At 33.7% G+C, this 21,685-nt stretch overlaps 4 protein-coding genes across 4 annotated transcripts; 2 read left to right on the top strand and 2 right to left on the bottom strand.

Moving 5' to 3' along the window:
- The first annotated feature begins 166 nt into the window (after positions 1-166).
- LOC124535119 (ER membrane protein complex subunit 2-A-like) lies at positions 167-3,207 on the top strand. Its single transcript, XM_047111194.1, has 7 exons — positions 167-308; positions 387-500; positions 828-978; positions 1,112-1,255; positions 1,469-1,625; positions 2,200-2,295; positions 2,670-3,207. The coding sequence occupies exons 1-7, from the start codon at positions 275-277 to the stop codon at positions 2,844-2,846; spliced, it is 873 nt and encodes a 290-aa protein (XP_046967150.1). The 5' UTR covers positions 167-274; the 3' UTR covers positions 2,847-3,207.
- Positions 3,208-3,971: 764 nt separating this feature from the next.
- LOC124535320 (tRNA (guanine(10)-N2)-methyltransferase homolog) lies at positions 3,972-9,979 on the bottom strand. Its single transcript, XM_047111506.1, has 9 exons — positions 9,784-9,979; positions 9,328-9,714; positions 9,012-9,146; positions 8,696-8,885; positions 8,394-8,467; positions 7,861-7,999; positions 6,052-6,250; positions 4,997-5,167; positions 3,972-4,120 (listed from the first exon to the last, which is right to left on the bottom strand). Exons 1-9 carry the CDS (start codon positions 9,862-9,864, stop codon positions 4,003-4,005), a joined length of 1,494 nt encoding a protein of 497 aa, XP_046967462.1. The 5' UTR covers positions 9,865-9,979; the 3' UTR covers positions 3,972-4,002.
- A 312-nt stretch (positions 9,980-10,291) lies between these two features.
- LOC124535146 (esterase CG5412) lies at positions 10,292-12,204 on the bottom strand. The gene is made up of 4 exons (XM_047111239.1): positions 11,785-12,204; positions 11,244-11,441; positions 10,731-10,871; positions 10,292-10,522 (listed from the first exon to the last, which is right to left on the bottom strand). Exons 1-4 carry the CDS (start codon positions 12,002-12,004, stop codon positions 10,350-10,352), a joined length of 732 nt encoding a protein of 243 aa, XP_046967195.1. The 5' UTR covers positions 12,005-12,204; the 3' UTR covers positions 10,292-10,349.
- Positions 12,205-12,575: 371 nt separating this feature from the next.
- LOC124535253 (DNA replication licensing factor Mcm3) lies at positions 12,576-21,614 on the top strand. The gene is made up of 14 exons (XM_047111388.1): positions 12,576-12,779; positions 12,860-13,137; positions 13,212-13,386; positions 13,617-13,855; positions 14,139-14,378; positions 14,608-14,772; positions 15,483-15,681; positions 16,174-16,322; positions 17,149-17,239; positions 17,399-17,614; positions 18,203-18,343; positions 19,314-19,424; positions 19,909-20,057; positions 20,595-21,614. Exons 1-14 carry the CDS (start codon positions 12,708-12,710, stop codon positions 20,794-20,796), a joined length of 2,427 nt encoding a protein of 808 aa, XP_046967344.1. The 5' UTR covers positions 12,576-12,707; the 3' UTR covers positions 20,797-21,614.
- Positions 21,615-21,685: the final 71 nt, after the last annotated feature.

Genomic DNA, 21,685 nt, shown 5'->3' with positions numbered 1-21,685 from the left:
GTTTACAAGGTAAATTATGAAGAGCATTATTTTATATTGGAATAAAAAAATATATTCACGCGATTTAACAAGTAGTAGATAGATATATTTAATCTATATCAAAACTCATTTAGCTTTTGGATACCAGACGTTGTCATTTTATAATTTGTCAAATTAATGACAAAAACCTACCATACCCATAGCAAAATCACTATAAATTCGTGTTACTGTAATTATAGTTAACTTAATAAATTTCAATTGTATCATTATAGAAGTTTTAATTTAAATTACAAAAATGTCCTTTAATTACGATGAACTCACTCATGCTGGTATGTAAATCTATTATTTTTAATATTAAATAAAATTTTGTTTCGTTTTGTGTATTTAGTCATTTTTTATTTTTTTAGAAATATTCGATTTGCTTAGACAGTGGCGTGAAAACAACGAAAGACGAAGCGAAGATGTATTATATTTCTCCGAAGTCATTGTTGAGGATCCACTTCACAAGTTGGGTAGTGAGAGTAAGTAATAATATATGTGTTTGCTTATATTATACAAATGTGCCACTTGACGGTAAGTGGTCACCACTTCCCATACATAATAGCCGTGATATAAGGCTATGCCCCACCAACATTAGGTGCTGAGAGGTAATCCCTTTGCCTCTATTTACACACATATCAAACCAGAGCATATTAAACATCTACTAAGTATTGCTGTTTGGTCTGTAAGTATCTGATGAGTTGGTTGAAATACTGACGCAAATCCCTAATACCAAATATATTCATTTATATTTGGTAAGTTGCTACTTTGCAATTCTTTGTAAGTAGACAATAATGTTATTTTCACAGAATATGTAGTAATGGAGCAAGTCATCTATGCAGCGTTGGACTGCCACTACTATACTATAGCTAAATTATGGATAATGATGCTCTCGGAGGAGTTTCCAGGCAGCTTGCGAGTTTTAAGATATAAAGCAGCATGCTTGGAAGCTGAAGAGAAGTGAGTCTCTTTCAATTCATGTTTTTCAAACAATTTAATGCTATCAAAATTTTAGATAGTAGAAATAGATGATATAATTCTAAATTAATAATATGTTGTTTTTAGTAAAATTGCTAATTAAACTGTATTTCAGGTATGACGAAGCAATGGAAGTTTTAGATAGTATTATAAAAGCAGATGAAACAAATTCAGCGGCTCGCAAACGACGTGTGGCTATATTGAAAGCTCAGGGTCTCATCCAAGAGGCTATTAAGGAACTGGTTGATTATTTAAAAAAGTTAGTAATATTTATCTAAACCTGGAAAAAGGTTATTTTGAAACAACCATATGTCGCACCTCATAAAATTCAAATTCCTTTGTTTATTAAAAAGATCACTTTAATTTTGTTATTTTTTACAATTTTTAATATGATAAATAATATCTGTCAAATAAAATACCACAATAAATTCAGCTTAATGTAAATTTACTTAGTATTGAAATTTTGTTAAAGGTTTATGTCAGATATGGAAGCATGGCAAGAGCTCTCAGAGTTGTACTTGCAAGTTCAAGAGTACTCCAAAGCAGCCTTTTGTGCCGAAGAATTGATACTGCATCAACCACATAACCACTTGATGCACCAACGCCTTGCTGATATACGTTACACTATGGTATGTTTGCCGTTATTACTTCATATATTTACTATAGCCAAAATCTTACTAGAGAGCTAGTATAATCATTAATTTCTATGTCATTGTTAACTTGAAAACACACAGAACAAATTAGGCTATCTACCTGATTTTTCTAGAATTATCAACTATAGCTACAGAGGTCCAGAGTGGGTAATTTGTACTATACTTTCCACACAGTCATGTATAGTACGACACAACTTAGATGTAGCATTGGCAAATTCAATAATAGAAATAGCTCCCTATCGCGCTATTCGTCGCTATAGATCACGTCAGTTCAACCCGAGAAAAGAAGTGAATGTGAAGTAAAGCGATGCATCAAATTGACGAATATATTACTTCATATGATATTACAAGTTATTATGTTTGTGTAAAGATCATATTCACACAAGAAATGAATATTGATAATTTGGGATAGCATACTTAATTCAGATGTGATTGGTTTTACGAATTTTGCCGATGCTACATTTAAGTTATGTCATGCTGTACATATTAATAATATTAGTTTGTTCTACTCAAATGAGGTATAAATTAAAAGTATATCATTTGAATCCAGGGTGGTGTGGACAACATGGAACTGGCCAAGTCATATTACTGTCAAGCACTTAAACTGAACCCTGAAAACATGAGAGCACTCCTTGGATTATTCTTGGTGAGTAAACGAAATCTATTATAATCTATTGTTTATTGTATACCATAGACTATAGTTGAAAAATAAGTAAAAAAATGTGTCTAAACTAAAATAAACTTATCATTATATACATATAGCGTTTATACCATTTCTTTGGTTTCAGCCAAAGTATTTTTGTGATCTTTCTTAATATTACTAACAATGACATTGGCCGATTTGTCAGTTTGTAATACTTTTACTTAATGTGTTAGAAGAGATCTATTGATTGATTGATTCATACATGACAGTTTCCATATAAATATTTATACATTGTTTACTTATCTCATTTCTAATACATGTTTTTTAAAGTAATATGTATTGACTTGTACCTGACAATAATTCTTTAATATTCTCAGGTGACCAATGCCCTTCTGAGCCACTACAAGTCATCAGGCAGCGCTAAACGCAAGGAAGTGTTCAAGCTCTCCCAGTGGGCTCAATCGGAAGCTACAAAGGTACAGCGCAAAGCACAGCCACCGCCCACTATACCAGCCTTGACCAACATGATGCTATCACTATCTGTGGGTGATTAAAATGTATTAGAAAATATATATTTACAAAATAAGTAAGGTATTTACATTTAGTGTTTATATGATTGTAGCATTTGTATAGTTAATGGTTTGTCTTTTTCTTTCGCATATTATGTTAATGATGGCAGAAAGAGATGGAGAATGTTTATTTATTATTAAGGTCATAAGTATATGTAATGGGTTCTTATATGACAGATGAAGGGATTTTTTTGGGCATATAAAATTATGGTATATTTAATTTAACATTACCCAATTTTTTGATTGGTGCAAATTGAAGATTTCAATTATCTATAATATTCAAGAATTTATTTATTATATGAAATAAATGTTTAATTTAATTTAGGAATAAATATATATAATTACATTTTGGACTTTATATGTCATCAAAACAACTACAACTAACCTATTGTGAGTCCTAATGGATCACAAATGAATAAAAAGACGAATCTACCTCATAACAAAAATAGTTCACAAAAGACATACTACCTATTTAATCCAAAATTAACGGGATTGGTCGAAATTTTAAATTTTTTCTAAGAGTCGATTTAAATGTGAGTTGGTGTCGGAAATTTGGATGTAGTTTAGTGAAACAGTGTTATGTTATAAATAAATATATATTAATCAAAAACAAATTGTAGTGTAAATTATACCAGAGATATTGTTTAATCATTCCATATATATACGTACATATTCCACGTAAGTAAGTAAAGATAAACTTTCTTTACATAGAATTGATTTATATATTCACTGGCCGAGTATGACAGGTTTAAGGATCATTGGAATTGAAATAAAAATATTAACATATAATCTAGATGATGCCACATTGATTGGTCATAGTTTCATACGGATATGTTGAGTGTAATGTTCACGTGATGAATACACATCATAATATACAATACAAAAAAAAAGCGTCCGTCTGTACGAGTTTTCACTAATGGACGCAGATTTATGAGAGAGCAGAATAGGTTCAGGTGTATTAATTCATTAAGATTTTGTAAATTTGTATTAATAAATAAGAATAAGGAATTTGTATTGTCGGAACAATTTCTCCGGCCAAAAAAGATGTGTGTAAATTCTCCTATCCGTGCGAAGCCGGGTTATGAAGCCTATAGACTATAAAAAAGAAATTTAATATGTATTATTATTTTATTGATAAGATTTATGAAACATCATTGATAATATATCGAAATTGTCTCAGGCCGTACGCCGCCATATCTTCAGCTTTTTTTTCTTTCCTCTCCCTCCTCGTTGTTTCCCCCATTGAGAAGTATTTTTCCCTGAAACAAATTATCTTTAATCTTAAACTAAATGTTTTGGGATTATAAAACATTATATGAATTTCACAAAAAACTTTTTATGGCCAAAGTATGATATATCCTAGTTATTTGATTTATTTTTGTATTATGTGTAGACAGTCACCACCAAGCATAGACATTGACGCAGTAAGAAATTTTAATAATTCCTTACACCTTCAAACGCCTATTAAGAATTAAATTGTCATGGTTTTTAGTTCGATTCGAGATGGCCCAGTGGTTAGAACGCGTGCATCTTAACCGATGATTGCGGGTTCAAACCCAGGCAAGCACCGCTGATTCATGTGCTTAATTTGTCTTTATAATTTTCATCTCATAATCGGCGGTGAAGGAAAACATCGTGAGGAAACCTGCATGTGACAAATTTCATAGAAATTCTGCCACATGTGTATTCCACCAACCCGCATTGGAACAGCGTGGTGGAATATGTTCCAAACCTTCTCCTCTAAGGGAGAGTAGGCTTTTAGCCCAGCAGTGGGAATTTAAAGGCTGTTGTTCGTTGTTGGTTTGTAGTAATACTGGCTGACTGACTCAAACCAGAATACAATTAAATATAAAGTATTGCTTGACGGTCGAATATGTGGGTGGTGTCGTCATGATATATGTATGTAATGACAAATATATATGTATAATATATAATGCATTTGTATCTTCGCATACCTTTAATCGCTTTACTTACCTATATTTTTAAAAGTAACAACAACAACAACAGCCTGTAAATTCCCACAGCTGGGCTAAAGGCCTCCTCTCCCGTTGAGGAGAAGGTTTGGAACATATTCCACCACGCTGATGAATTTTGATGATCATAGTAATATGAACTAGACATTTTACTATACTTACCTAAAACTATGCGTTCCAGCATTAGGGTCTACGGGCATATTGGGAACTTCGTCGCTAACTTTCTCATACGTGAGGAGTCGACGAGCGGTTAGTTTCGACAGTACTTGCTCGGAGTTAGCAATTAACTGCAGACAGGGATGCGATGGTAATTGCTCTTCATTGTATTCTTCTCTGGAAATGTAAATAAATAAATATGAAACAACATCACATACATTACTCTGATCCCAATGTAAGTAGCTGAAGCACTTGTGTTATGGAAATCAGAAGTAACGACGGTACCACAAACACCCAGACCCAAGACAAGATAGAAAACTATTGGTAATTTACATCGACTCGGCCGGGAATCGAACCCGGGACCTCAGAGTGGCGTACCCATGAAAACCGGTGTACACACCACTCGACCATGAAGGTCCTAAAGTCAAGTATGGTTACTTAATGTTTTGAAGGTTCAACCTATCTATATTTTATACTACACAAGAGACCACGGCTTCGTACACGTGCAATACTGATACAAAGCATTCTATAGTTCGTCTGACCGACTTTTGAAACCTCTAAAATTATCATATCTCTACTTACCTTACTCTTTAATCAATCTATCTATTAAAAACCCGCATCAAAATCCGTTCTGTAAATTTAAAGATCTAAGCATACATAGGGACAAACAGCGGTAAGGGACTTTGCTTTATACCATGCAAGGATGGCCTTAAATTACACATGTATTTTATGTATCTTGATGTTATCCACTATAACAGATAAAAGATCCCATCAACACTCGACTCTCATACAACTATTAACTTGGCCATACACATATAGTCTATTCCAAACACAAGGGAAGTAAACAACTGTGAATTGACAAGATATTATCGGTCAAAATTTTGATTTATCTGAAATCTATTTCGTAATAAAATGGCTCTTTAAAGTCGAACTTTAAAAGTAAAATTGAAGTTGACATAAGTCCCATAAATATAAAATATATTTAAAGAAGAATTATTTATTGACCATGAGCCATTTTTAGTGTCATTTGCAGTAATATGTTAGAAGATAAATAATCTCACCTCACTAAAGGGTACCAGCACACCAGTCGTCTTCCGATCTCGAGATGCTTCGCGGCGAAGTTTAGCAAATCGCTGTACAAGTGCGGCAGGCCATAATCCACCTTGGACGGCACGTGGTTTACAAGATGTTCCTCGGATAACTCATAGTTTTCCCTGTCTATACCGATTCTCTCTGTGGGCTCTCGAACGCCGTAAGGTGCTGGAAACATGAACGAAAAATTATTGTTGTGTTTTCTAATTAGTAGATAACGATGGATTAAAAATGGTTGATAAAAACCATCTCCCTTTTTTAACACTGGAAGGAGAAAAGACGGTTCACGTATGGCTCGAATCTCTGCCCATTTAACTGTTTTTATACATAACAGTACATATATGCTAAAAATCGGTGTATTTTCGAAAGTACATTACATTAACAGCCTGTAAATTTCCCACTTCTGGTTAGGGCTTTTTATCCCTTTGAGGAGAGGTTTGGAGCACATTTCACCATGCTGCTCCTGCTGCTACAGGTGGAAGAATTTCATCGATATTAGTCACATGCAGGTTTCCTCGCGATATTTTCCTTCGCCGACGAGCACGAGATGAATTATAAACACAAAATCTCGAAAGTAAAGCTCTCTCAATATCTATCCACCTATAAAATCAGAACATACTAAGTCACTTTTGCCTTTTGTTATAATTATAAAATACACTTTGGTATATCTTTTCCCCTCCTTCTTACCGAATTTCATGAAATTTGGTTGGTCATAAATGAAGCTAACTTTGGATAAGCACAATTCTTATGTCGCAATTGTATCATGTCTTTAACCGACTTCAAAAAAAGGAGGAGGTTCTCAATTCGTCGGGGCCTTTTTGTTTTTTTTTAATTTTTGATGTATGTTACCGAATTACTCGAAGATGGCTGGGCCGATTTTGACAATTCTTTTTTTGTTTGAAAGGGCATGTTTTACAGGTGGTCCCATTGTCAGGAGATCAGGATCTGATGATGGGATCTTGGAGAAATCGAGGGAACTCCTCAAATTTTATAGGCACACCTATAGTGATTTTGGTTTTATTCAAAGTGCCTTGGTCATATGCTCACGAAAAGTGACATTTGATGAAGTGGAACTGATGATGAAGACCACAACTAGTAATCAGAACCTATTAGTAAGTAACTATTTTACGGGCTTAGTTCTATTTCTTTAAGATAGTCGTCAAGCAATTGATGTTAGTAAACATGCCTATGATGAAGTCTAGCTGATGGTGGACTACCAGGAGAACTCCTCAATGATTAACGGCATTAAAGTGAATGACAAACACTACCAATTGTAATTATAAATAACAAAACAACACTGAAAAGCAGTAAATAAATTTTTATAAATTAAAAAAAACCGCCTTCAAAAATGAACTAAAAAGAAAAAAATAATCAGTTACATCCATATCCAATTTACGATTTTTTAATCACCTTTTGAAGGCGGTGCCAACAAAGTAAATAAATTCCTATATTGAAATCATTTAATTTGTATCGATAGTAAGGTTTGTCTAATGGTGTCATCTATACAATAAATAGATTTAGTTTTTGTATGTATGTATTATGTACCTATATGCATATATAGCAATGTTGGCACCGACTTTGAGAGGTGATTAAAAAATCGTAAATTGGATATGGATGTAACTGATTATTTTTTTCTTTTTAGTTCATTTTTGAAGGCGGTTTTTTTTAGTTTATAAAAATTTATTTGCCTTAATAATAATTACTTGTTTTTTTTAAGACATGTGTCTTAAAAAAAAACAAGTAATTATATTAATTTTAAAGATGATAAATTAACTCACGATCGGTTATAATAGCATCAAACTTCAAGTCTCCCCTCCAATTAGTCAGTGAGAAGTCACTCACAACAACATCTAAATACCTAGATTCGGTACCATAGTGCTTCATGTTACTCCTAATACTTTCTTCTTCTGTACGAACCTAGGATAAAAACATATTCTTTGTAATATTGTATGTCAAACTTTTAAACAATATTTTTAAATTAACTACCCTCAATATACCTAATTAACAAAAACAATTTGAACTATTATTTTTTTTATCACTGTGAAACCACACAAACAATTGTCTAATTTTTTTTTAGTTGATATTTTTAGCAGATTATTACAATAAATATATTTTTCTTTTTTTATAGCAATCCTTACACTTAAAAAGGAATTGGTTCCTTTTATTGTTGTGCCCTAAAGATTAAAGATTAACAAAATTATGAACTGAGATCATCTTGTTGCCAATTAAAAGATATATATAGCTTAATCATTTTAGCATTAAAGTATTCATTGATTTAAAACCTTAGACCAATAAATACATACATTGTTACCTTTTGTCCGACTCGTGTAGGCCTGGATCGTGCATGCAGCATCATAAAGTCGATGTCAGATCCCCAAACATATGCTACAAACAATATATATGTCATTCTCATGTATACTTTAAAACTTATAGTAAAGTATCATAATCAATTTAATATTTCTTGTCATTTCTTCATGGTAAAATCTACTTTCCAAACTAGTGGTTTAAATTTAATTCAACAGTGTAATAAAACACTTCAAAAGTGCATGAATAAACATGATCATAGGCCTAATTGATTAAGAATATTTTGAATTTCGAATTTTCATTTACTACCTCCAAAATGCGCAGCAGCTATAAACAGGGAGCCAGATCCTACAAATGGGTCTAATATAATTAGTCCAGTATTGACTTGAGCTTGATTTGCCATTATTAGTGACAATTGTGCATCCATACTCGTATTACCGATGAACTGGCGTTTCTTTAGTGAGTGAGTTTGAATGAGCTCTCGTTGACCATCAGCTACCTATAATTGTACAAAATATTAAGTAATTCATCACAGATTATTTCTAAGCTAAATCATATTATACTTATTGTTAATGTAGTAAATAAGAAAAAGCCTTATAATATTTTACCAATACTGAAAACATACCCATTTACCGAAAAATAGATCATGTGGCTGATCAGGAACATTATTTGGATCAACACCATAGAATTCAATGTAGGCCAATGTTATGTCTGGATTCTTTAACTTTACCGGACCATGTAAAGGTAGGTAGCTAAAATTCTAAAAGTAAATAAATTAAATCAGGTAGTTAAGACATACATAAGTATTCATTTAAATGTATATTGCTGTTAAATTATTTTCAAGTGATAATTTATTATATTGTGTTTGTTACAAATAATCAAAATGGTCAGAATCTCATGGTGTAATTGAAACTTAAAAGCATTTGGAGTTTTTGTTTTACCTCAATTTTGTCAACCTTTTCTTTCATGGTAAAATGTTTACAGAATGTTTCTACTTCAACTTTGAAAGATTTCTGATCATCACTACACGCATGTAGGAGCTCCCTCGGGCAAACATGTGTATCACTTATATTTTCTATTGAATTTTCAGGAATTATCCATTTTCCAGTTGAGTTTTTAAGAGCATTTTTCAAGTTACTGTGTAAACGATCAGCTGTTGTAGCTCTGGACCATAGTTCTATACAGTTTTTGAGTAAAACTGAACGGGAAGCGACTTTTTTTAAACAATCTTCTGTAGGGAACTCCACTATCCAATAAGGCTTATTTACACATGGTTTCTCAACAAATTTTATCGGTATATTTAACATGGAAAGTATGCTTTGCATTTCCTAAAATTTAAAACTAATTAGATCCCTGTTGTAGTTGTTTAAGTAAAATACTATTATGTGGGGCCTTACAGCATAACGAAAGTCTACGTGTTCATGTGCGAACCACATCAAATATCGACGCCACATTTTTAAAAATCTGTATTCACTCATATAAAATAGTTGACAATCATTCCATAATATTATTTGTGTTAAATATTTTAGTAAGAATTAGAATTTATGATATAACCTCACTTATTTGTTTACAATTTACATGTGAAGTGTCATGTCAAAAAATGTACACATGTTTGTGCAAAATGCATCTTACATTCAGCCTTACTATTTAAATAAATAAAAATTGTAATAACAATATTAAAAAATAATAATTAAATAGAAGAAATAACTATATAACGTAGTATTACTACTATTCTTTTGACTTTGAGTTGATTCTATACACGCAATGAAATTTGATAGCTTATCTATAAGCTATATTTTAGGGAGGTATAATAATAGCGTTAATCCCATCCGTACTTGCCTAAATAGGCTAGATATTTGTAAATAGGTTTAATTGTGTACATTATTGAAAGAGTAAAAACACAACTTTTATTAAATTTAAATCTTTAATAAATATATATTTACACATTTTCATGAACAAATCTCTATGAATTTCTTCTATTATTTTTCTCAGGATTTTCAAATATATCTTGGTACCTATCGTGTAGGAAGTCCAGGTAGGCATCTTTGATAGATCCAGAACAAGCTACATAATGACCACCAGCATGTTCAATCACAACTGATTTTACAAAAAGATTAATGAGTGATTCACTCATTTCTGGAAAAGAAAAATATTCATTTTATTATTCTATAACATTGTATAAGACTCATCAAAATAATTGCAAAAAACATGTATCTCCAATCAACAAGCAAGATCTTTGAACTACAAAGTTTTAATGCCTGTTTATGTCACATCAGATATTAAAAATTTTACATTAAATAAATTTCCAGTTTATTCATTACTAAAATACAGGTACTGGTATCACCTTTTGGTATAATAGAGTCACTTTCTCCATAAACATGCAGAGAATGTAGATTGATATCTTCATCATAGAATCCCTTGTGAACTAAGCTTCCTGATCGGAATCCAGATGCAAATATTGCAAATTTAAATGTGTAGGGCAGATCTGAAATAAATATTAACAAATTACCTTCAGTGAAAGTTTAATTGTTTTAAAATTTTCAATGTATAGGTGTGGGGCATGGCAAAGGTTTTTTGGCTTCCTAATAAAATATTTAAGTGTCGGAGTTGTTTGTGTAAACCAAGCTGTATTTATTGCATCAAAGTAATTAATCAAAGTGAGTCCTTAAAACTATGTATTCACAAAAACTTTTTAAACAATGCTTAGTCAGTTATTTTTAATAGCTATCAGTTTCACTAAGGCAATTTAAGAAAAAAAAGTTTCTAACTATGAGTATATGCAAAGTATATGTAACACTAAAATAATAATATATATCTGTTAATTTTGATTATATATTAATTGGCATGATTTACTAACATCCTTTTTGTTGCATAGCAGCCAGAAGTCCAACAAGACAAGCACCCTGCGAGAAACCCATGAACCCATCAAACGGGCCATGTTCTTTAACAACTTCCTCTATCAGATGCAAGGTATCCTTAAAGCCAATAGCTGGTCCTCCTAAACATTTACCACTGAATGTGTTATCTTCTGCATTGAACCACCATGAACGTGAATCTAATGAAAGAGACAAAGTAAATCTAATTAGAATGTACAACTGTAGTTACCGACTCTGTTAAAAAATACTTCTTGATAAAATGAATATTTCACACCAGTGGTGTTTTTGAGAATGCAAGTAAGAATTGACTTGAATAATATACACTTTATTTATTATTAGCAGTAGTAGTTAGCATTAATTTGGTACAGTTTCAATTGTGAAATAAATAGTGTACTTGATGGTGTAGGTTATAAAATTTAAATGTCTAGTTATTCTTCCTGTGAAATAAAAAAAATATAATACCAGTCAGGCAGTGTCTGGTATAAATATATTTTTAAATTAATTATACATATATAATGATACCTTCATCGCCTCCACCTTCTTCGCTGAAAACTTTATGAGGAGCAGATATAAAATATAACTGAGCATACTTTGAAACTGCTTTTCTAAAGGATCCTATTTTAGCTCTGAACACTGTGCCATTTTGTCGATATCCGTGAAATGCTAAAATTTTTAATTTCGGTCTATCCTCTTTATTATTAGTGACCGAAGATTGGTTAGAGTTCGAATTATGTTCCGACATTATAGAAAAACGTTGAATGGTACAGTTAAAATATATCCATTGAAAATTTCTAAAACAAGAAATCCTTCCTCTTTGAATTGTGGATATTAGTTAAATCCTCAATTCTGCATATAATTTAATAAAAAATAATTTAATTATATATCTGCAACAGACAACGCGTTGTTGATAATACTACAATGACAGTTACAGTTGGTACTTGTTAGTTGTCATTGAAATGATTGAACTGATCGTTGACAATATTAACATTGACAAGTAAATAAGTGCCATGTTAGCAATAATCTTAAAAAGTAATTTTATATCTTTAAGTAAGATAAAATGTTCGTTTTAAGCTACTTATATGATATTATTACACACTAATATAATTTAGTAGTTTCAAAATTAGATGTGTGGGTACTTTGCACATTATTTTGTCATAAAATGATGGATTTTTTTTTCTTTATTAGTATTAAGTTTGTGGAATTTAAAAAGAGCACATCTTTTATTGCATTTTTATTGGAGATGTGAAGCGCTTCAATAAAATAGAGTAATAACTTTCGGTTTTAAATAAATTAAAGCTGTCAGTTGTCAGTTGTCAGTACTGTCTTTGTAAATGAATCTCGCGCCAAAATAAGTTTGTAAAAGCTGTTGTCAAACGGATACTCAATACTCGTACACATTTTTGTTTAATATTTCTAGTTGTTATAAGTATAAATAAATTTAAAAAATGGAAGACGGTGATTTTGATCAACGTTTAAGAGATCTACAGAGGGAGTACCTTGAGTTTTTAGACGACGAAGTAATTACTTCTTCATGTAACCTAGCATGTATTTTTGGGTAATTTAAATATATAACTTTAATTGTGACTGAAACTTTTAGGAAGACCAAAGCGTTTATATGGAAAGAGTAAAACAAATGATAGGTGAAAAGAGCAAACGGTTGATTGTAAATATAAATGACCTCAGAAGGAAAAGTCCCGAAAGAGCTAAGAATTTGCTAGACAATGCTTTTGAGGAGCAGATAGCTTTTCAAAGAGCGTTAAAGGAATACGTCTCCTCTATAGATCCTACATACGCTAAAGAGCAGGAAGAATTTTTTGTAGCTTTTTCTGGTAGTTTTGGGACAAAACACGTTACTCCACGAAGTTTAACATCAAGGTATGTTTTATTTAAAATGTTTTTTTATATTAATTAATGTGATTTTTAATTATTAAAAAAAAATCGTAATGCAGGTATTTAGGAAACCTAATATGCGTGGAAGGTATAGTCACAAGAGTGTCACTAGTGCGACCCAAAGTTGTGCGAAGTGTACATTACTGCCCGGCGACTAAAAAAGTAATGGAACGCAAGTACACTGATTTAACCTCATTTGAGGCATTCCCTACTTCAGCTGTTTATCCTACTAAGGTAAAATTGAATCTTACTAACATTAATCTCAATTAACTAAAATAGATTATCCTGTTCAGACACATAGTGATGATTGGTCTTCTTTTTTTTTGTTCAAATTTATTAATATTCTTAAAAAAAGTTTTTAATTAAATCTGTATCTTATGTTGTGCCTGATAACATTATTTTTTTATTTAGTACTTTAATGTATTTCAGTGATTTATTAATTTTCTATATACTTTTTTCTCCAGGATGATGAGGGCAATCCATTAGAAACTGAATATGGTTTATCCCGGTACAAAGACCATCAAACATTAACAGTACAAGAAATGCCTGAGAGAGCTCCAGCTGGGCAGTTGCCAAGAAGTGTTGATGTGATTTGTGATGATGACCTGGTTGACAAGTGTAAGCCAGGGGACAGGGTACAGGTTGTTGGTAATTACAGATGTCTTCCATCAAAACAGGGAAGCTTTACCGCTGGTACTTTTAGGTATGCAGTAAACTAAAAGAAACTTAATATGTACTCTTATTGAAAGCAACTTTGTTCAGTAGTTAATTAGTAAGTTAGATAGTCTAATTTGTTCAATAGAGGATCTGATGAATTTATATTTTATTTGTGATTAACATCTTTAGTAGAAACAAATTCATAGTTGTCCATAGCAAAACTAACAACATGTTAAGGTTTCCTTACAGTTATTTATTTATAAAATCTCAGTGATGTTTGTTAAAACTGTCACAAAACTTGTACTGTAGTCATTTGTATTATTTTCCAGAACTATTCTCATAGCAAACAATGTAACTCAAATAAACAAAGACATGAACCTCACCATCACAATCGAGGATATCAAGCTGTGCAAGCGATTGGCCAAGAAATCCACAAACAACATGTTTGAACTGCTGAGCAAGTCTCTAGCGCCATCTATCCATGGCCATGATTATATCAAGAAGGCTATACTTTGTCTATTGCTGGGTGGCATGGAGAAGATTCTGCCTAATGGCACAAGACTTAGAGGGTAGGATTAATTTATCAGTTATTATATAACTAAATAGTAAGATGTGTTTATAGTTTTAATGTGTATTTGGTAGCCTTTAAATGTTGAGTATCTTTACTTTTACGGGTTTGGATTGAGTTACATTTTATTGTTTTGGACAAAATTAAAACATGCAGCTTGATAGTAAGACTGACCCTTTAAATAAATATATTTATGAACATCTTTAAAGTTGTGTTTTTCCCATTTTCAGTGACATCAATATACTTCTCATTGGTGATCCATCAGTAGCAAAGTCGCAATTGTTACGTTACGTGCTGATGACGGCGCCGCGAGCGATCACGACCACGGGACGAGGTTCATCGGGCGTCGGTTTGACTGCTGCCGTCACTACAGACCCAGAGACCGGTGACCGGAGGCAAGTCTAACTAATTTTAATATAATATAACAAGATTGTAATAATAAAACTATGGAGTTGTTTCATATTGATCAACAACAGCCTGTAAATCCCCACTGCTGGGCTAAAAGCCTCCTCTCCCTTTGAGGAGAAGGTTTGGAACATATTTTACCACGCTGTTCCAATGCGGGTTGGTGGAATGCACATGTGGCAGAATTTCTATGAAATTTGTCACATGCAGGTTTCCTTACGTTTTATGTTTTCTTTCGCCGCTGAGCACGTGATTAATTATAAAGACAAATTAAGCACATGAAACAGCGGTGCTTGCCTGGGTTTGCACACGCAATAATTGGTTAAGTTGCACACATTCTAACCACTGGGCCATCTCGACTCTTTCATATTGATTATAAGTAGTCAACTGTTGGCCCAGAGTCTTGTGCCTATACTCAAAGATAAATAAATATGAGACAACATCACATACATTACTCTGATCCCAATGTAAGTAGCTGGAGCACTTGTGTTATGGAAATCAGAAGTTACGACGGTACCACAAACACCCAGACCCAAGACAACATAGAAAACTAATGGTAATCTACATCGACTCGGCCGGGAATCGAACCCGGGACCTCAAATTGGTGTACCCATGAAAACCGGTGTACACACCACTCGACCATAGAGGTCGTCAAGATGCTACCAATGAGCGGGTGTGTAAAATGAGTCATTCCCGGCAGGTTGGAGGCGGGCGCCATGGTGCTGGCGGACCGCGGCGTGGTGTGCATCGACGAGTTCGACAAGATGTCGGACATCGACCGCACGGCCATCCACGAGGTGATGGAGCAGGGCCGCGTCACCATCGCCAAGGCGGGCGTGCACGCCTCGCTCAACGCGCGCTGCGCCGTGCTGGCCGCCGCCAACCCCGTCTACGGCCGGGTGAGCACTGCGACACATTACCTACCTACATCTACTACCTCTGCTGTTGCCATCGAGATTCTTTTAAAGCATTGTATATCAAAACATGTCTTGAAGAACATTAATACACACTTTTTTTTTTCGTTTACACTTGGTGGTAGGGCTTTGTGCGAGCCCGTCTGGGTAGGTACCACCCACTCATCAGTTATTCTACCGCCAAATAACAGTAGTCAGTATTGTTGTGTTCCGGTTTGAAGGGTGAGTGAGCCAGTGTAACTACAGGCACAAGGGACATAACATCTTAGTTCCCAAGGTTAGTGGCGCAGTGACGATGTAAGGAATAGTTAATATTTCTCACAGCGTCATTGTCTATGGGTGATGGTGACCACTTACCATCAGGTGGCCCATATGCTCGTCCGCCAACCTATACCATAAAAAAAAAAGACACCGATACAAGGAGTAACATACCTGCCAAATGTAAACTAAGTATTTACTAAGTTATTTTTCTGATAGTACGACCAATACAAGACTCCGATGGAGAATATCGGGCTGCAAGATTCGCTGCTGTCGCGTTTTGACTTGCTGTTCGTGATGCTGGACATCGCGGACGCTGATCACGACAATATGATCTCCGAACACGTGTTGAGGATGCACCGATACAGGTAAGCTTATTATTTATCTTATAAAGTAGCTTTGTACAAAGTAAAGTAACCTATTATTCATGTAAATTGTAAATTAATTGTAAATTAACTAAGGTTTCCATATAACATAAGTAATATTTATGAGGAGACAATTACCAAATCTCAATAGTAGCATTAGAGCCAACTAAATAATTTTTAAGTTATTTAGTTGGCTATAATGCCAACTAAATTATACTATCCTATACTTAATTATTATTTATTATCAATGTTATCAACTTGTGTGCTTTGACTGTTACTGAACAACTAACAATAATGACACTGCTGCAATAGGCTATTTGACAATGCGAAAAATAAATTGTGAATTATTGTAATCAGTGTATATTATTAGTTTAAAAATAGTTATTTACTAACGAAAGTTGAAAATAATACTTAATTTATTCAAAAATCCATAATTTAAATGATTTTTTTTAAACGTTTGTCACATGGCACAAAACGCTCCTGATTGGTTGGGCTTATGATGAAGTCACTTTCTTGTAAACTTTGCTTTTCTACTATATGTACCACAGATTAAAATACAGGAAAGTGACGTCACCGACCCCATTGCAGCGCCATATTGTCCAAGTTTTTAATATGATATTTTTCGGCAAATATGTACTAGAAATAAAAAACACAACTTTTACTGGGTTCCTTAACTTCTACTAAATAATGTAAAATGGATTTTAAAAACCAGTCAAATTTCCTATTGTTGTGGAACAACAAATTATAGTCTATAACAACAGATACTATTTTTACGTCTTGGTGCAGCAGTGTAAATATTATTATTATTAAAAGTATATATTTTTTTAAGAAATCCCAAAGAACAAGATGGTGAAGTTCTACCCATGGGCTCCTCAGTGGAAATGCTCTCGACAGAAAATCCTGATAATGAAGATACAGAGGTTTATATCCTTATTTTAAATGGTTACATAATTTTTTTCAAAAATCTTAAATTTTCAAATTTAACTTTGACACGAATGCAAGATTTTTCTAATGATACAATGTTTTTAATTCAATGAAATTTGCGATTGTTAAAATCGAAATGTTTTTTGTTATACTAGGATTCAAACGAGTCCATATATGAGAAGTATGATCCACTCCTCCACGGGAACACCCGTAATAAGAAAGATCAGATTCTAAGCACAAAGTTTATGAGGAAGTTCATTCACATTGCCCGACTGATGAAACCGAAACTGACTCAAGAAGCCTCCGACTCTATCGCTGATGAATACGCTCGACTACGGAACCAAGACATGATGGACAGTGATGTAGCAAGAGTAAGATATATTTTTTATTTAACTTGGCAATTACCTTGTGTCCTTTTATAAAAAAAATTAATGCTGTACTCATACAACAAAGAGGAACATACATATTCGTGTATAGTTTTATGATTATGTCGTCATGACCTTCTTGGCTCACTGCAACCATTCTAATCAGTATTATCATTTCAATTAGAGAGTTTAATTAGTCAACCACTTCATTTCTTGGTGGTAGGGCTTTGTGCAAGCCCCTCTGGGTAGGTGCCACCCACTCATCAGTTATTCTACCGCCAAATAACAGTACTCAGTATTGTTGTGTTCCGGTTTGAAGGGTGAGTGAGCCAGTGTAATTACCGGCACAAGGGACATAACATCATAGTTGCCAAGGTTGGTGGCACATTGACGATGTACGGAATAGTTAATATTTCTTACAGCGTCATTGTCTATGGGTGATGGTGACACATCAAAAAGTAAAAAAATCAATGTATATCTATGATAGCTTTTAATTGATTTGATTCTTAATCAATGAGTGGGTGGAATGCTTTTATAAAAAAAAAAAGTTTGTTTTCTATCGTCCGTTATTAATTTGAAATGTAAATCCCTCAGACGCAGCCGGTGACTGCTCGTACGCTGGAGACGCTGATCCGTCTGTCCACGGCGCACGCCAAGAGCCGCCTCAGCTTCCAGGTGACGCGGCGCGACGCGCAGGCCGCCATCGAGCTCGTGCACTACGCCTACTTTAAGAAGGTACCCTCCTACCCCACTTGCCATATAGTTTACGCCTACGTAGTATTTATAAAACTAAGTATGTATTGTCATCGCTATTGAATACTATTTGTTAGGTTTACTGATAAGTAGTCTGGTGGTAGCTAGAGCTGAGATGGCCCAGTGGTTAGAACTCGTGCATCTTAACCGATGATTGCGGGTTCAAACCCAGGCAAGCACCGCTGATTCATGTGCTTAATTTGTCTTTATAATTCATCTCGTGCTCAGCGGTTAAGGAAAACATCGTGAGGAAACCTGCATGTGACAAATTTCATAGAAATTCCGCCACATGTGCATTCCACCAACCCGCATTGGAACAGCGTGGTGGAATATGTTCCAAACCCTCTCCTTAATGGGAGAGGAGGCCTTATCTCAGCAGTGGGAAATTTACAGGCTGTTACTTTACTTTTTTACTTTAGTCTGGTGCTTCTTAAATCTCTGCAATTATTATATTATATGAGACAACATCATATACATTACTTTGATCCCAATGTAAGTAGCTAGAGCACTTGTGTTATGGAAATCAGAAGTAACGACGGTACCACAAACACCCAGACCTAAGACAACATAGAAAACTAATGATAATCTACATTGACTCGGCCGGGAATCGAACCCGGGACCTCGGAGCGGCGTACCCATAAAAACTGGTGTACAGACCACTCGACCACGGAGGTCGTCAAAATCGAGTGATTATACTTGATTGAAAACTTTTTTTTTTCGTTTGACATAGTTAAGTAAAACAGTATCATATGTTATATGGATAATTATTAATTGATATGAAATTTAACTTGCACGCTTACAATGGTACTACGGATTAAAAAGAAAATATGATTGCAGCTTATATGGCAAGTCAGAAGTAAGATATTATGCTACTTATATGTCGTATTTTAATTGTATTTAATATGATTATTTATACAAAATGTAGAATTAATAAAAACTTATATTTATTTAGGTGCTAACAAAAGAAAAACGTCGTAAACGCCGAGCGTCGTCGGGAGACGAGGAGAATGCGTCGGACAGCGAGCTGCCTTCGCAGCCGCGCGCTAAGAAGTCGAGAAAAGCGGTATACTAAACATCTTTTACTAAAAAAAGAACCATTTGTTTCACGAAAGTAACAATTGAGAAATTGACATCAAAAGGTTTTTTTTTTAATTTCAAAGCAATATTTCTTAAAATATTGAGAAGTGAATATTCGCCTCTTAACTGTTTCTTTGCTATACTATCTATTGAGAAACAATTACAGTTCTTTAGCTCGATCTTAACATGTTAAGGTATTTTCTTACTCTTGGCAGTAGTTCGATAAATAGGTCTAATGATTTTATTTTGTTTTTCTGGCAATATTTTTAATGAAAATCATTTCAGAATCAGTCAGTCTATCAGTTAAAACATTAAGTCTGAACTGGCTCAACGTTTCCAGTATATATAAACTTATTTTCTGTTATTATAATTAAACAATTGCTATCCTCAGTAATAAGAGAGGAGCTTGGCTCAGCATTTACGAAATGGGTCTGAATTGTTATGTTATATAATGAACATTTGTTTTCCAGCCGGGTTCACAAAGTCAGGACCCCTATGAGTTCTCATCGGACGAGGAGGCCGAGCCAGTATTGCGCGCCGCGCACTCAGCGCAGCCCGAGCCAGCGCAAACGCCCGCCAGCTCTGCAAGTTCCACCAAAAAGACCATTGACACTAATAGGTCAGTGACGTCATATTCATTTTACATGTATATAGCTCTCAACGGTTGTCTCATACTGTCAATCAATTTAAAAATCTTTGTTTCTAGTTCAAATATCAACGAGCTTAATGTATAGTCCATTCCAATGACAAAAGGAAACATTCAAAACATACCGTATTTTTCAATATCACAAGTGTTTTGTTGATAATTCTGCTATATGATTAATTACAAATAGTTCTCGATTAATATATCTTCATTTGTAATACAACAATATTTCACTAAACTACATAAATCCACTTTAATTTCACTTCCAAAGTAACGAAAACAGTTTTGTCGACATTCAAGACCAATTGTGTATTTGATTTATACTTCAAAATATTATTTTATTGTTTATATCTGTCACATTTATAATTTTAATGCATTTTTATACTATAAATATAAATCAATTTAAATACAGATTTATAGTAAAGTATTGAAAAAAGACTTTAAGAGATAATTTTTTTTCTTGATTTTTGATGATTACGATTTTCCTATTGAATGTTGACCTTTCGTCTTCAGATTATCGCAGTTCAAATCAGCGCTGCAGCAAGTATTCCGTGAGGAGCGCGCCAACTCTCTCCCCCTGGACCGCATCACGGCCTTCGTCAACGAGAAGTACTCGCACGAGACCTTCGACGCTGCCGAGATCCACGCGGCACTGGACCGCATGACGCAAGACAACCACGTCATGATGGCGGACGACATCGTATTCCTCATTTAGGACTTCCATATGCAATCCGTGCCACTGATCTTTAATTGTAACTTTAGGAATAAACTTCTGTATATTTAACATTGACCATCACCAACCTGACCGCCTAAGTAATAAAAGTAAATTGTTAAGTCTATCTAATATGTAAATTCTCATATTGAAATACTAATGATATCATAATCCTCCTGCCCTTTTCCCAATTTTATTTGGGGTCGGCTTAGCATGTCTTCTCCTTCCATACTTCTCTGTCAGACGTCATCTCACAAGTAACATTCTTTCTAACCATATTGTCTTTCACACAGTCCATCCATCGTTTTCTTGGTCGTCCTCTACCTCTATATCCATCCACATTCATGCTCAAGGCCTTCCTCACAATATGTCTAATACTAATGATAAACTTATTAAAACCCCACCCGTAGATTATAAGTAAAATAGATCAGACAAGTGAATATTGATAAGATTCAATAAGTAAATTGATAATACAGTAGGGGTGAAATTATCCTTTCGATCTTACCAAATGCATTAATTATATTGTCACTAACAATAGATGGTACAAAATTTTACCTCAACCAACAGTGTAATCTGTTTTAAAGTGAGCAAGATGTAATGAGCAAATAATTTAATCGATCACACAGGTGTTGCAGTACCCTTATATGTAATTGTTTTCCATTGATGCTAAGTTGTTCACATAATTTCTTAATGTGATCTGATTTATGTCGATTTATTATCGTTATTAAGTTTTTTTGCATTATTGTCTGTTAATCTAAATGAATCACGTTGATTTTTACAGTTACATTATAAGATAATCTTAAATAAAACTATGAAATAGATTAAGTTTTTCAATTATAAACCCACTTAAAAAATATTTATAATTTCACTAAAAATGTAGTTCTTACATGTT

This window comes from Vanessa cardui, chromosome 14 (assembly GCF_905220365.1).
Source record: "Vanessa cardui chromosome 14, ilVanCard2.1, whole genome shotgun sequence".
NCBI classification, from domain to species: Eukaryota; Metazoa; Arthropoda; class Insecta; order Lepidoptera; family Nymphalidae; genus Vanessa; species Vanessa cardui.
Note: the sequence above shows the minus strand (reverse complement) of the source record. Positions and strands in the feature narration are given on the sequence as shown.

Bases quoted from the DNA above. Each gene is read 5' to 3' on its own strand.
- LOC124535253 (XM_047111388.1), top strand. From the start codon at position 12,708: ATGGAAGACGGTGATTTTGATCAACGTTTAAGAGATCTACAGAGGGAG. The intron at 12,780-12,859 runs GTAATTACTTCT...TGAAACTTTTAG, and splicing joins TTGAGTTTTTAGACGACGAA to GAAGACCAAAGCGTTTATAT. The intron at 13,387-13,616 runs GTAAAATTGAAT...TTTTTTCTCCAG, and splicing joins CAGCTGTTTATCCTACTAAG to GATGATGAGGGCAATCCATT.
- LOC124535320 (XM_047111506.1), bottom strand. From the start codon at position 9,864: ATGAGTGAATACAGATTTTTAAAAATGTGGCGTCGATATTTGATGTGG. The intron at 8,886-9,011 runs GTATGTTTTCAG...GTACAATTATAG, and splicing joins ATCTATTTTTCGGTAAATGG to GTAGCTGATGGTCAACGAGA. The intron at 6,251-7,860 runs GTGAGTTAATTT...TCATGTTTCCAG, and splicing joins TGATGCTATTATAACCGATC to CACCTTACGGCGTTCGAGAG.
- LOC124535146 (XM_047111239.1), bottom strand. From the start codon at position 12,004: ATGTCGGAACATAATTCGAACTCTAACCAATCTTCGGTCACTAATAAT. The intron at 10,872-11,243 runs GTTAGTAAATCA...TATTTATTTCAG, and splicing joins TGCTATGCAACAAAAAGGAT to ATCTGCCCTACACATTTAAA. The intron at 10,523-10,730 runs GTGATACCAGTA...TTTCTTTTCCAG, and splicing joins TGACTCTATTATACCAAAAG to AAATGAGTGAATCACTCATT.
- LOC124535119 (XM_047111194.1), top strand. From the start codon at position 275: ATGTCCTTTAATTACGATGAACTCACTCATGCTG. The intron at 309-386 runs GTATGTAAATCT...TTATTTTTTTAG, and splicing joins CGATGAACTCACTCATGCTG to AAATATTCGATTTGCTTAGA. The intron at 979-1,111 runs GTGAGTCTCTTT...ACTGTATTTCAG, and splicing joins TGCTTGGAAGCTGAAGAGAA to GTATGACGAAGCAATGGAAG.